Genomic DNA, 15014 nt, shown 5'->3' on the forward strand with positions numbered 1-15014 from the left:
GCGGCGGCGCGCGCGGAGGAAGGGCGACCCGGGTGGCAAGCGCGGTGGCAGCTCCTCCCGGTTCCCCGTCCGGCGCACGGCGAGGGACGCGGGGCTCTGGGCGCGGGGGCGGCGGGGGCTCTGCGCGGGGCTGGGCTGGGCTGGCCCGCTCCGGCGCCGGGGACCACGCGCGACTGGTTAGATCTTGTCGTGATCTCTGGAAAACTGTGACTATCTCACATGTCCTGCCCTGCTCGGATCCCCTGCGCTAACGAGCCAGGCCCCCCTTGATTGCTGATTTTACGCTTTTTGGACCAATTGTGGGTCTCCGGGGGCGGGGTTTTGACAGCTCAGGCCAAGCTCCGGCCGGGAGGGGGGGCCGGGGAGAAGGTGTCGGAAGCCTCAGCAGTAAGAAAACATGTCAACAGAATAAAATATTAACCAATGACGGGCCAGCGAGCCCCGAGACCCCTCCCCCTGCCCCGGCCCCCACCCCGCCGCCCGCGCCCGCGGTTGCCTGCGCCCGGACAGGAAAGCGCGGCGGGCCGACCCGACTTGCCGAAAGGGCCTGAGGCGGGGGGCGCCTGGGTCCCAGGGCCCTGGGGAAGGACCCCCAGCTGCAGCCCGCCCCAAGTGCAAAGCATTGACACGGCCCAGAGAGGAGAGGGGGCGCCCTCCTTCTCCCGCGCCCGGCGGCCCGGCAGCTCTGGCCCGCGCCCCAGCTTGGCCTCCGACCCCGCTCCCGGCCGTGGCGCCGCCCGGGCCCCTGCACTCCGGAGGGAGGCTGCGGGTGCTGGAAAGAGAGGCCGGTGGGCGGGCGAGTCGGGAGGCGCTGGCTGCCGAGGTCCCGGAGCGGAACCCAGGTGGCGGGAGCCGGTGAGTGGAGCCGTGGCAGAGCCCTGGAGGGGCCGGCGTGGGCGGGAGCGGGACGCGGCCTTTCACTCGGGAAACGCGGGGACCCCTTAGCCCGCGCCTCCCCTCACAGGAAGACTCAGGAGGAACCGGGAGTTCCGGGAAAGCCGTGGACTCAGCCCCGTATCCGCCTGCGTCCCCGACCTAAGCAGAGCTCTCTCACTGCCGGGAGAGCGGGTCCTCGGGGCTGGGAAGGTGTGAGTGCACCTTCCGCCGAGTACAGGGCGGCAAGGCGCGGGCGGATCCAGCCCCCAGGTTCTTGACCCGCGACCCAACGAATTTTCGCCGCATCCGGTACCAAAGACACAAGTATCCCTCATTCTGAACACCGGCATCCTCTCTCGTCCACTTTCCTAGAATTTGTTTCCAGCTCTCGAAAGCTCACGTCTCCCAGGTTCAGTAATGCCGAGTAACGAGTGTGGGGGTCTGAGCGTCTGTGCGCACCTGCGGTTGAGCCTCCACCCCCACCCCCTCCTACCCCCGCCTGCCGCAGTCGTTCTCAGGCACCACCAGTATTGCCTCCCGCCCTTGGGGTGTGTATGTGTTTGTGTGTGTGTGTGTGTGTGTGTGTGTGTGTTTCGCGCCCACTGTGGTGGTGCCTTCTGTGCGCAGCGGGAGCCGAACTTAAGGCGTGCGCCCAGTGAAGCGGCTACACACCTGCCTCGAATCAGTCTCAGGCCTGACACTGATTCCTGGAGGTCGCGTTCTGAAGGCAAGACGGACCACGCACTAGACACGGGTGACACTCCTGCCCGCACAACCAATGCAAAGGCGGGTGAGTTCTGCCGGAGCGGGTTTGCGCCGGCGTTGTGGGCGCGTACAGCCCACATCAAACAGTGTCCCATCCGCTGCGCACACCAGTCGCGGGGAATCCTGTCGCTGCACACGCAGACCTGCTGTGTAAAATCTGATCACCCCGGCAGTGCGGGCTGGGGACCGGCCGGAACGGTTTGGCCTCCCCGAACTTTTTTTCTACTTTTCTGAGCCGACCCCGGAGAGCTCGCTACCCCCCTACCCAGCGTGCAACAGGGCGCCGCCCCCAAAGGGTTTTTCTTCACGACCTCACTCTCTACTGGGTCGCTCCTCTCTTAGTGCCTCCTCTCTGTCCAGAACGAATCTTCGACTCCGCGCTGCGCAGTCTATGCAGCCGGGGCAGGATCCGTTGCAGCTGTGCACAGGCGAAGTCCTGCCGGCTCCGTCTTAGGCGAGATGTTGCCCCTGGGGATGGATGTGTGTGGACAGGTTTGAGCAGTTGGTGAGGTGACCAGATAATAGCCAGGGCAGCGTTCCGGAGCCAGGAATCCGGGCACAGGCCTGGGAATCCGTGCATGCACTCGCAAAGTCGTGTGTGTACACGTACTTTCGAACTTGCAAGAATGGCGTGTAGTACACCTAAGTGTGTGCAATTTGGACATTTTCCTGGAGAAGGTCTGTAGCTGGTCCGGGGTCCAAGGCCCAGGCAGTCTGAAACACGCTGGTACGGGTTGTTCGCCCAAGAAACCCCGCGGAGACGATGCAGCGGCTGCATTTGGGGACCACAATCCCACCTGGCCACGAGCACTGGGCCACGGACCTGCCCTCCGGCGGCCACAGGCTCTTTCCCGGCCCGGACCCCATCATCTGCCCTGCCCCGTCGTCCCGCAACCAACCCGAGGTCGCTACAGCCGCTCTTAATATTCCGAATTTCCACCCCCCTATACCCCTACACCCAACACCTCCAGCCAAACTTTCCAGCGAGGAATATCCTTGGCTCAACGAAAACCCGCGAAGGGGAGGCCCGGGAGGCCCTGGTGCTGCGCCGTGCGGCGCCCATGTCCCGCTCGGCCCCTCCCCCACCACCCCCCGGGTCTGACACTCCTCTTCCCGGGGACAGGCGCCTCTGGGGGGGTCCCCGGGGGCTGAGAGTGCGTGTCTCTTTAAGAGGCCCTGGGGGGCGCCTCGCGAGCCGCCCGGGGCTGGAGGGGGAGGGCACGAGCGGGGGCGGCTGGCGCCAGGCGGCCGAGGCTCCACAGCAAAGCTCCGGCCCCTGTCACTTCGCATCGGCCGGGCCCCGCAGACAGGCGGGGGACGCGCGCTCAGCCGCCCCTCCCTCTCCTAGGCCGTCCAGGGCCCGGGCGTCGGGCGGGCTCGGGCCTCGGGCCTCCGGCCCGTTGCACGCGCTCAATTAGCTCTGTGCTTCCCGCAACCCGGAAATCGGGCGGGGGCGGCCTGGGCCGGGTGTGGCCGTGGTCCCGAGCCTGGCCGGGCTGCTGTCCGTCCTTGGCCCCCCGTAACCTTTCGCGGGGTCAAGGGCCACTGATGGGACCTTCCCGGAATTGATCCCCGCCCAGTGTCTTGGTCTGTGTGACTGGGCGTGGGTCTGCGTGCTCCTACGTGGAGTGATGGCTTGGTGTGTACGGTCCTGTGGCAGAGGGGACGTGCGTCCGGGCAGCGGGGCGCTGGCGTGAGACTGGTACTGAGTGCGCGGTGGTTTATGAGTGTGCCCGGGCTAAGCTCGGGTGCCGCGTGTGGCCCTATGCCCGTGACCAGTAGTGGAGGTGCCACTGGGCGCGTCCATCCTCGTCTTGGCCTGTGTGTGTAGGAAGAAGGGGAGGGGAGAATAGACAGAGTTGCTCCCCATCCCCGGCTTCCCGGCCGGACCCGCGCCTCCCGGAGCCTTGGCGCCAGCCAGCCCCGTTTAGTGGCCGGCCCGGCTCCCCCGCGGTCCCGGGTCTGGCTGGGGTGGGGGCCGCGGCCTCGATGACCCCGGCCCGCAGCGGCCCGGCCTGTCCCGTCCACTTAGACAAATTGCGGCTGACAGGCTCGCAGTCTCTCTGGAGTCGCCGCCCGTCCGTCGCCTCCCTCCCGACCCAATTACCCCGCGCAGGGTCGGGCCAAGTGGCTGGGATGGGGCGGGGGGCTCGGGGAGAGCGGGAGGCGCGACCTCTTCCCGGCTGCGTTGTGGCCCAGGCCTTGCGCCCGGACAGGCGGCGGGGCTACTTCTTCGGATCATGTCCCTGGAAGTGCCTGGGCAGCACGGCCTCTGCGGCCCAGTCCCCAGTCTTCCAGGCTGACGCGAAAGCAAGGCTCAGGCTGGCAGCTCTGGCGCGGGACAGCCCTGGCCCTTGAGGGTCGTCGCTGTGCACCTGAGGGCAAACAAGGTCACAGGGCCCGGCAACCCAAGACTCATCCCCGCCGGATTTGGGACGACTTCCCCAGAGTTTTGGGGATTCCATAACCCTGAGAGCTCCGGACTACTCTATGCTCTGGGGTCGAGGTCCTCGGTTCGCAGCAGTCCGCTTGGGACGCAGGGGTCGGTAAAAGTGAGGTGCACATCTGTGAACCTGCCAGTGCGTGGACGAGCACGGGTGTGAGGTCATGGGTGTGGGTGCCTGGGATCGTGGCAGAGTGAACTGGCCACGCTGCTGTGTGGCTTGAGAGGGGGGCAAAGCACAAAAAGGACCCCCCTAGGACCAGCCCACCTGCGAGAGAGGGTCGGGGCTGGCCTGCGCGCGCTCACCAGGCTCTTGATTAGCTTTCGCAGAAACGCTTTCGCCTGGAGCAGTGCCACGATTCCCTGGAGCAGCTTCGGGGGTAGTTCTCGACAATCCGGGCGGGCTCCAGCGTCGCCTCACCTGCCCTCCCTCTCCCCGCCAAAGAGCTACCTGGCCTCCGGTCAGCCTCTGGGCCTCCAACCAATCTTTCGCTTTTTTGACCTGCAGCTTCCTCTTTGCCTCCTTGGACCTTGTTGCTTTTCTCCGCTGGGTGTGCTCCCCTCCCCCCACTTTACAGATGAGCCCAGAGGTGCAGTAATTTACCCGAGGCCACACAGCTACCGGTGGCAGAGCTGGGATGGGACCCAAGGACCTTAAGAAACAGCAAGGCCACTCCTTAGAAGCTGGTGATGTCATTGCTGTCCCACTAGCTACACCTGCTCCTGCAGCAATGCAGTACTGAGACTCCAGGGCCCCACCCTCAGGCTGGGCTCTGGCTTTGAATACAAGACGGTACAAGATGCTCTTCCCTTTTGCCCCCAGAGTTCCCAGCTCTAGGTCTGCAGGAGGGGGCTGCCTTCTCAGTTACACGGGGACAAAGGAGCAGCTATAAAGCTAGCCAGGGGCCAGGGCTGGACGCTCTTAGGAGTAGGGAATGGGGGTGAGTGGCCTCAGAGTCTTGGACTGTGTGCAGGCCCAGGACAGGGAGGTCAGTGCAGAATGCAGTTCCTCTAAGGGAACTGGCCTGGGCATGTGAGGCAGCATGGAGCAGACAGGGGTCAGCAGATTAGCTGTGTGACTTCTTAACCTTGGGCGAGGCTTCTTTCAGGCTCAGGCTTCTCATCTGCAAAATGAGAACCGAATAGCGCTCTTTTGGGTGCCTTCTAGTTTAGAGATTCCCTGATCTGTGAAAATCAGAAAACTCAGCAGTGAGAAACCATTTCCAGTCTTAGACCGGCAGCTGCCTGCTCTGGCCTCTGCTTGCTTCCAGAGGAGCCGACACTAGTGTTTGACAGAGCGCCGTGCACCTGAATTTACCTTGGGACCACTGGGCCATTTCTCCAATCAGTCCCAGACAGTGCCCTCCCTCCCTGAGCTGCCACCCCAGCTCCCGTCAGCCTCCTCGCAAACCATGAAGGTATTTTTTCCTCCATCAAGTTGAGAGAAAGTCCATAGTGATTGCCTGTTGAGCAGGTAGGGCTGTAAGAATCAGGGAGGTCACATGGCTTCCTCAAGGTCACCTGGTCAGGCCACAGTTAGATGCATGTTCCGACGGCCTCCTAGGGTGATGCCATCATGGGGGTCTGCTGGGGCTGCTCGGGGGTGAGGTGGACCTTGCCCTGGGTGTTATCTCTAGAGGACAGGAGGCTGGCTGCTCCCGGGCCAGTGGGCAGTAAAGCCCCCCACCCTGGGGCCCAGTCTCACTTCCAGCTGATTACAGGCTGTGGCAGGGTCTATAACCTCTCCAATTAGCCGGGGGCCAGACCCGAGGCCTCTCTGATAACCCCAGCTCCAGTGGCAGCCGCCATGGGGCCAGCTTATCTGGCCTCTCTTATCCTCCCCCTTCCCCCACATACTCAAAGAGTTGCCCTAGCTGTGAGCAGATGAATAACCAGATTGTCCTGCAAGCTCAGCCCTACACCCACCACTTTCCCTGACTGAAGGAGGCCACAGCTGTTTTGCACCCCCTGGAGGGAAAGGGCTGAGCCAGGGAGGACTCCTGGCTCTAAGCTGCCAGCCGGTCCCCTGTGTGGTTGGAGAGCGCTCCTGGCTGTCCATCTTTGCCCCATCCACGTGCCCTAGGGTGGGTTCAGAGGGCCTGACCCTTCCTTGAGCTCCTTCCGTGGCCAGTGTGCATAGGCAATCTGGTGGCACGCCCCTCCCTCCCTCCCTGTCCCCTTTTGACGGAAACACTGCTCTGGCTGGGGTGGGGGGTATGCCAGGCACATCAGTGTCTCCAGTTGGGCTGGAACGGGAAAAGCTGCTGTTCCTCCCGCAGCCCCGACTGGGCCCAGGCCTCCTTCCGTTCCCAGCATGCCTCACTCTGGCATGTGATTCCTCACCCCGCAGGTTCCCAGGCAGGAGGGACTGGCTTCAGCCACCCTATGCAGGGCCATCTACTCAGCCTTCAGAGCCGAGTGTGATTCAGGTCCCCCTTCTGCTAGCATGCCCAACTGGTCGGGTGGAGGGCACTGAAGATTTAATCTCTCCGCAGGCGCCAGGGTTGGATGGGGTGCGTGCAAAGAGGGCGGGGGCCCTGGAGCTCCCCTGCTCTGGCTGGATGGCTGGATGGGAAGGCCTGCTTGTTTGTGAACTCAACTCTTCTGTGGCTGTTACATTAAACTTCACCCCAAACCACACCTGGATCAGTGGGTTTCCTTCAATCCTCCCAGGCCTCTCTGGGGTCTCAGGGAAGGCGGGACTGGGGCTACCCCTTTTCACTCCCCTGGCTCCTGTCTCCTTCCTGCCATTCACTTTAGGTCCAGAATTGGGAGGTGGGAGGGGAACCACATCAGGAACTTGTCATCCAAGGTTCCAGCCAGGTTTCCTGGGAGACCCACCTTCACCTGACCACCCGTCACCTTCTGAGTCTGAGGAGAGGTAATGACAGGGAGCCTGTCCCAAAGATGAGGCCAGAGTCTTCATCAGGGTCTCCTTCCCACAGCAGCCCAGAAGCACATGCCAAGGACCTGACCAGCCCTGACTGCCACAGCCAGGGAGGGTCCGGGCCTGGGGTGCCCCCAGAACTCAATGGCTCTGGTAACAGGCAAGAAGGTCAGAGAATGGATTTAAGTCAGACCCTACCCCAGTTCAAGAGTAAACATCCTCATTCTCCTTCCTCCCCCCTCCCTGACTCCCCCTCAGCTGCACGTGTGGAGCAGGGACACACGGTCAGGCCCACAGGACTCTGCTCAGCGCTTGGAGAGGACCCTGACCCCAGCAACTCAGGGATGGACACCAACTGCAGCGTGATTTATTGAACAAGACGTGCACTTTTTGACAGGGCCTCAGTAACCAGGGTTTCCTTCACTGAACAGTACAGGACCAGGGTAAAAGGGCTTACAGACAAGAAAGACAAATCCTTTCCATGAGCCAAAGGGGAAAGAAAAGAGGAAGGGGGGTTTCTTCTTCCTTCCTCCTTCCCTAATACGCTGGGCCTCAGTTCAACGCCAGAAGGAGGTTGGCCAAGGGAAGCTGGGCAGCGTGTGCCAAAGCCAGGAGTGAGCTGGGGCTGTCGCTCAGGGCCAAAGTGCCCGCCGGACCACCCACCCTCGCCCCACCCAGGCCCCCGAAGGGTTTGGTTAGAAAATACAAAAGCGGGTCCAATGCAGGACATCATGTGCAAACGGAGGAGGGGACGGAGCTTCTGCAGAGTCTCTCTCAGCCACGGCCCCGTTGATGGGGGGCAGAGGGCATGGTGAGCCAAGGTGCTTTGGAGAAGGGTCTCTTCTCAATCCAGGGAGGGTGGGCGGCTGTTGTCACGAAGCTTGGGGAAGGTGGTTGGTAAAAGACGAGCGGAGTCCGAAGGGCAGGACCAGAGCGGGGACTTCTCCCCTCCCCCCAGCAGGTGAGTGGGCCAGCCAGTCAGAAGCAGGTTGCTGGTACCTACGGGAAGCTGGTAGGGAAGAGGCTGAGGGGCTGACTCTCGTTGGTGGGCAGTGGGGATCGGTAGCCATCGAAGTTTCTCGGGATGCTGCCGCTGGTGGAACCTGAGCTGTTACTCAGAGTCTCGATGCTTCCCTCTCGCTGTAGTTCTGCAAGACAGAAGAGTGGGCCAGGCCCGGTCAGAGTGCAGTCTTGGGGAGACGGGGGTAGCCCCTGGGCCGGGCTGCCTGCCTTGAGGCACCAGTCTGGGTCCATTTACATCCTTCTGCGGGGGGAAGGACGGGCCGGGTGGCAGCTCGGGGCACAGGGAGGCTCACCCTGAGGAGGGCGAAGCCCCCTTGGCTGGCGGGCTCCAGTTACTCCCTCATTGTGGGAGCCCCTTTAGCCAGAAGTACGGCCGCCCTGATGATCTGTCTGGACCACACTGCCATACATGGGGCATGTGCTCAGCAAGCATGCTCCCCCAACTCCATGAGAGGCTCCTATCCTGGAGCTGCAAGTCTGGCAGGAGGGGAGAAGCCAGGACATGGGAAGGACCGACGCTTCCCTACCTGATCTGTCTCCCTCCCCTCCCCTGCCAGGGAGCTTCAACCCTGGCTTAGCCACTCGCTCACTCGTTCTCACCCACACAGTCTGCCTGCTGGCCAGGCCCCGGTCCATCTGCGGCACCTCCTGGAAAGTGACCTGTTTCCCTTCAGGAGGGAATGCCAGGTTTGAGAGGGGCCTACGTGCCTGGAGTGCCTCCTTTCTCCCTTCCTCTGGGCTCCCAAGTGTCCTGGAGGCCCCCCAGAATTTCTATGCTCGGAGTCAACCTGGGAAGCAGGCAGGGAGGCTCCCATCTCCTCCTCTGCCCCTTCCCTGGCGTCAACACAGCCACGCTACCATCTTGGGTATGGCAACTGGCTCCCTCTCGTTCAACTCTGGGCAGCTTACCCAACTGCCCACCATCTCTTGATCCAAGACAAGCACTGGGGTAGGTGGGCTGGGAATAGACTTCCTGGCGTGCCGAATGCAAGGAAGAGAGAATTACTTCTTGGCTTTTTGAAAGTGGCCAGTTCCTATACCCTCTCCCTCACAGTGGGCTCTGAGATGTGGGCACACACATCCCTGGGCAAACTCTGGGCCCCAAGCCGAGATGTGGTACCCGCAACCTCTCCTTCCCCAAGGTACACCTGCCCGGGACTGAGGGGGTCTTGCGTGTCCACCCCAGGAGCCCAGGACCTCAAAGCAGTCATCTGAAACGGCAAGGTGTGCTCGAATGTTACACTTGTCTGGTCTCTTTTATCTCCAGCCTGCACCTGCTCCCTGGCTCCCTGCCACCGTACACACGCAGCACAGCTGGCTTTGGTTAGGGAATGGGTCATGGCCTTTACTCCTGGGCCGGCCATCACCAGTCGGCCAGGAAATAACCACCGACCCCCCCCTCCCTGCGGGTGACCCCCAAAGCATCGTGGTGACCCAGCAGAGGCAGCCACAGAACGGGCTGGGGGAGTCTGTGCTGCCCTCCTTCAGAGCAGGCTCCTGGTCCTGTGTGAGGCGTGAGGGGCCCTCAGGCTGGAAAGGTGTGTGTGCCTGGACACCAGAACCCCTCAGCAGATGGGGGCTGTGGACACAGGCTACAGGCTTGGTGATGGCCCTTGATCTCCAAGAGACACTGGCTGCCCCGTTGGGCCCAACCCTGAGATAAGCCGAGAGTTATCTAGATGTGGATCGCCCTCTAGCCTCCCCCTCATTTGGGAGTCCAGGCCATTGTGCCGAGAGAGGGACAGGCCAGGAAAGCAAAGAACAGGCCCCAGGATTTCTGTATGGAAGCGTCAGGACGAGGAGTCTGTGGGAGATCTCTGATTCCAGAGGCCCTGGCCCTGGTGCAGGCTGTCCCAGCACTAGGGGGCGCTGGCAGCAGGGCCAGGAGGGCAGGAGACAGGAGCAGTGGCCGCAGCAAGAGCAGGGGCTTCCTGAGCCAAGGAAGAAAGCCCCACGTGGAGGAGCAGAAAAGGCCACCGGCATGGGGAAGGTCGGCACCTCTCCGGAGCTGGAAGCCATGCCTGACGTTCTGGAGGCCCAGCGCCGGCACATCCCCACTAGCGAGGAAGCCGAGGGGCCGGGAGCCCAGGACCGAGCGTGGCACCCCCTCTGCCCCTCAGCACAGGCCCGCAGGGACCCCACCCCGCGAGTCTGGGCGGACGCCCGTCATCCCATCCTGTGACAGTGCAGGGACGTTTGCCAAAGGGACTTACAAGATGAGTTTGCTGCTCTCGGGGGCCAGGTAGAGCCTGAGCTGTCCTGCTCGTGTTTTCTCTTTACCAGTGAGGCCTGGGACGTGAGAGAAGTGGTCCCATCTCCCAGGGCGACCGAGCTCTGGTGAATTTATGTCCCGTACGTCTCCCCGGGCCTCCTCCCTCCTCTCCATGCCCACGGCCACTGCCGGGTTAGGCCTGTGCTTCCTGCCTGGATAAGTTCCAAAGTTCCCTACTGGTCTCCTGCCCTCCAGACCCCCCTCTCCAAGCCACCGCATCCCAAAGCCGGGATGTTCTGTCTGTAGCACAAACCTCATCTTGCTTTTCCTCTGCTTAAAAATCTTCATCGACTCCTAAGCGTCCTCAGGATAAAGTCTAAACCCCTCAGCTCTATCGAACTGCCTTCCATGACTGACCCGCTCCCTGCAAGACCTCACTAACCTCTCCTGTTATTGGATTTGAGGAACCAGTAATGAGCTTGGGCAGTCTGGGGGCCTCTCCAGGCTGCCTTAGGCCTCTGGGCCGGTGCTCATCCAACTTCCTCTGACGGAAAAGCTCTTCCCAGGCTCCCTAGGCCCCTAGGGCGCCTACTCATCTTCAAAGCTAAGGGCAAGCACGAGCCTGTGCTGTTGCCCTGGCAGAGCCGGCCAGGCCCCACTCCTGCCCCGGGCCCTCTAGCACACTGTGCACCGCCTGCTCACACGCGTGTCTCCATCCAGGTGGAGGGTCTCTCGGGGGCCAGTTCCGTGCTTTCTCTCTGTATTCCCTAGTGCCAACCGCAGGGCCTAGAAAACAGCTGGTGCTCAAAAAACATTTCTCGAATGAATAAGTGAACGATGTGGTAAGGAGATGTGGCGCTTTTTCTGCGCGTGACTACCAGTACAAGAAGCAGGGGCCCGGCTGGGCCTCGGCACTTTCCTACATGCCTCTGTCAAGTCCCTCTCTCTTCTTCTCGCTGAGACAGGATGAGCGTGTGCAGAAGCGGATGTGGACGTGTTTGAGGGGTGCACACACGGTTGCCCCTCAGGCCACCCAGCCGCCCAGCCCTCAGAGCAAGCGGCAAACGGAAGTGTGTGGCCTTAACCTTCCTCCATCCTGAACACATGCTTTGTGACTGTTGGGTTGCTCATGGACGCTGGGCTGTTGGCATTGTTTTTTTTTCCCTTGTGAAAAGAAGAGCATTGAGGAACCTTTTGGGAAAAGACCCGGACAATGATGGAGAAGTACACTGATCTCTGCAAGCAGGAGGAGAGGGTATCGGGAGGTGTGGGGAAGTCACACTGGGAGGAGGGTAAGCTTGCAGCAGAATTCTGTAGTGACATGCATGTGTAGGGGCCTGGGGACCAGTCTTGGGGGTCCCAGAGATGGAAGTGTCGTGACACAGCCGAGACCCCCTTTGGTGAGGGTGACGGGTGGTGGGGGAGAGGGAAGGAGCCTCTGGCCCATGCAGTGCCGGCTGCGCCCCATGCACGTGGGATGCCAAGAGCGGAAGAGGAGACAGACAAAGCCTGAGTTTTCGGGGACGCCTCCGGATGTTCTGACTCAGTGGCCCAGTTTCTGGCTGCCACCCTCCTCCCCCAATCCCCAGACCCCTGGCTCTGAACAGCTCTCCTGCAGCTGAGGTGGACCTGTGGGGAAAGCCCACCAGAAACCTGCCAGGGCTGCAGGAGAGAGAGCTGGGGGCTCTGTGGTGGGGGACTAAGCAAGCATCCCTGGCAGCCTCCCCACTCAGCGGAAGTAGGTGGATTCTGGCCGGTGGGAAAAAGCTAGCTCTAAAGGAGGCTGCTCTCCAGGCCTCAGAGCGAGGTAGGGGATGAAGAGTAGCTCCTAGACAATGGACTGGACTCGGACAGAAAATCTTATTATGACCTCACATTCTCCAGCGCCTTCGTGCTCCTGGGAGGTGGGTGCTGGTCTCCCCACCTTGCAGGCAGCAAAACCAAGGAAGAGCAGGAAGCCATTGGCTCTGGGTACACAACCCCCCACGAGAGAGAACTGGGCCGCTGCAGGCCCCAGGACGGTGATGTGACGACTCCAGAAACCGCTAAGCCTGGCTCCAGTGCTCCCCACTGGCTGTGTCCACCCATTCCCTGCTGGCTCTTTTTGGAAGATGGGCCTGCTGCCCCTCTATGCCCTGGGCCAGGATGGGTAAGCCACAGCGGGTAGGGGGGCAGTGGAATGAGCAGCAAGCAAAAAGGAGGCGCCTTGGCTCTCATGAAGTAAGCAAAGGACCGAGAAAGCTCAGCCGTCGTGCTGCCCTCACTCTCTATGGAGCCTGGCAAATTTCGAAGGTGTCAGAGGCGGGCAAAGAGGTGGCTGGCCTTGTTAGGGAGAAGCGAGCCTGGTTCCCTGGGCGTGTATGCCAACGGAGACCCAGGGAGCATGTGAGGAGGCAGGAGCTTAGCTGCCCCATCTCGGGCTGGGCCACGCAGGATGAGGGAGCCTGTCTTCCGTCCTTCACTCCACCATCACCCCAGCCCCTCATCTCCCAGCAGGATACTGACGCCCCTTTGCAAAGGCAGGAGCAGCAGACTGGCTCCTGCGAGCCGTGGGTGGGTGCCGATGAGCAGGGCAGGGCTCCACCCAGGGAGAGGCAGAGGATGAGGCAGGAAGGGGACCTTACACGGCACAGGAGATGGCACGGGGGGTAGGGCATGAGGAAGCCCCTCTCTCTGGTCCTCCCCGCTGGACTGCTGGTCCCCAAGGCTGCTTCACCCTGGAGGTTCTTCTCCCTCGGACAGTCCTCTCCCCTGGGTACAGACCCTTCACTCCCTTGAGGCCGTGCAATGCCTGGTAAGACTGGGTGCAGGTCTCTCTTCACAGGAACAGTCACTTTACTAAGCGCTATGGTCTTGGTTCCCTGATCCCTGGGGAGGGGGTGAAACGCTGAGGACACAGGGTCTATGTGAGCTTTGGGAGGAGCTGGGGGAGCCCAGGAGGGCAGGAGACCCCAGGGGGAAGGTCAGGAGTGAAGTCCTACTTTGGGCTTGACCTTCTCCAGGCCTCCTCCAGGCCAGGTGGCAGTGAGGGTGGCTGGCCAGAGACCCCGAGGGAAGCCCCTTTGGCTTCTGGTGGGTGAGGGCCCTGTGGAGAGCCCGTCTCGGGACTTGCTGAGGAAGGTCTGTTTCCGGGACCCGATGGGGTCAGTGAGGGCAGTTCTGTGTGTGCGTTTGGGCGGAGGGTCCCTGGGACCCCTGGGGTTCAGTCCCCAGGCCTCCCTGGCACTTCCCTTGCCACAAAAGGAGTAGCATTTACTGCCGGGCCCCTCTGGTGTGCTAGAGGCTCCAGCCGGCCCAGCTCTGCACACTCAGCCTCGATGCTGCTCATGAAAGGGATGAGCAGAGCACTTCTACTGGGCCCTGGCTGCAGCCACACACCCCCGTCCCAAGCTAACCGCCCAGGCGGCCTGCGGGGAGCAGGATTAGGCCTTGGGGTGGAGTCTTAGGTGGTACCCACCGCCCACTTCCAGCAGAGAGGAGGGAGAATGCCCCCCACCCTTACCCCTCAGCCTCAAGGGCCTGAGGAGTGGGGGGGAGGGGGCAATGTCGGCCCAGGCTGGGGAGGCAGATGAGGGCAGTGGTTAAGAGCACAGGCTCTGGGCCCTGCTACCTGGGAGATCTAGGGCAAGTTACTCAACCTCTGTGCCTCAGTCTCCTGCGCAGGAGGGTAACAGTGTCTCTTTCATAGTACGGTCGTAGAATTAAATTAAACAATGCATGTAGAGCGCGTCATGAAGTGCTTAAAGCTTCCCGTCAGCAAATGTGAGTTACTCTCATTGCTGCAATTGTATTAGCGCTTGTGATTATCCACAGGACCTCGGGGTCCCTCTCCATCTTCCCTCCCCAGCAGGTGTCTCTGCCATCCAGGCCCCACCGGTTCGCGCTCCCCCGTCTCCACTGGATCTTGGGAAAGAGTCTTTCTTTTTAATCAAGAAATGGCCTGAAGAGGAAGATGGCAGATATGTGTTTACAGCTTTTCATTTCCCTCCTTGCCTCTTTGAAAATACCTTCTTCCGAGCTGGAAAATAAATTTCCAACCCTGTTGACGTGCATTGATTTTTCCCTCCTGCGTCCACCTCCCAGTTCTTCCCCATCAGCAGGGCCTGTGGTTAAGCCCCGTGTCTGGGTTGGGCTCAGTGGTACCCCAGGGGAGTGGGTGGCCCCAGAGCATGGAACTGTCAGCCAAACCGCCCCATCTTGCCCAGTGCCTGGCTCAGAGGTCTGCAAACAGAAATGGCTTCCATCCCCTTCTGCCGTGAGGGTTCTCGGCTGGGGGGTTGAGGTCAGGGAGTGGGGTGGGGGGAAGGAGGTCCTCTGAGCAGGAGATTAGCGATTTTTAGCATCTTCCCTGAAGGGGATATGCAGAGAGGAGACCAGGGGACCACAGGACTGCTTCAAGCTCAGCAAGTGGATCTCAACGGGGTCTGCCCCAAGCAATCGACTTTGTCAGCAAGGGGCCTGCCAGCAAGGGCCTGGGACCAGCTATGCAAGCTGGGGCTTGGAGAGAGAGGCGCTGAGGAGTGGGGGGGCTTGGCTGCATCCTGCGGGTTCAGGAGGTTCGTCAGCTTCCTGGTGCTGGAACCCGAGGAGGTGATCCGGAGGCCAACTAGGGGGTGGACACGGCTAGGGGCTGCTTGTCTTACAGCAGCCCTGGGCCTGGAAACTACTGCTCTCTCTTCCAGAGAACAGGAGTGGCTCACAGAGGTGGGGGTCTCTTCAGGGAGACAGAGATAGAGTTGCCTGAGATGGCTTCTGGAAACCCTGACAGCTCTGTCACAGACCACACTCTGGGTTGGAGCCAGCCTCAG

General features: G+C 61.6%; 1 protein-coding gene across 5 annotated transcripts in view; it reads right to left on the reverse strand.

Moving 5' to 3' along the window:
- Nucleotides 1-7316: 7316 nt before the first annotated feature.
- BCAS3 (BCAS3 microtubule associated cell migration factor) overlaps nt 7317-15014 on the reverse strand; it is a 570722-nt gene continuing 563024 nt past the window's right edge. For all 5 annotated transcript variants that reach the window (XM_060135888.1, XM_060135885.1, XM_060135887.1 and 2 more), the window contains one exon: nt 7317-8119. In XM_060135888.1, coding sequence (XP_059991871.1) covers nt 7971-8119 — 149 coding nt within the window. In that variant the 3' untranslated portion in view covers nt 7317-7970. The remainder of the gene's footprint in view (nt 8120-15014) is intronic.

This window comes from Lagenorhynchus albirostris, chromosome 20, assembly GCF_949774975.1.
Source record: "Lagenorhynchus albirostris chromosome 20, mLagAlb1.1, whole genome shotgun sequence".
In the NCBI taxonomy this organism is placed as follows: Eukaryota; Metazoa; Chordata; class Mammalia; order Artiodactyla; family Delphinidae; genus Lagenorhynchus; species Lagenorhynchus albirostris.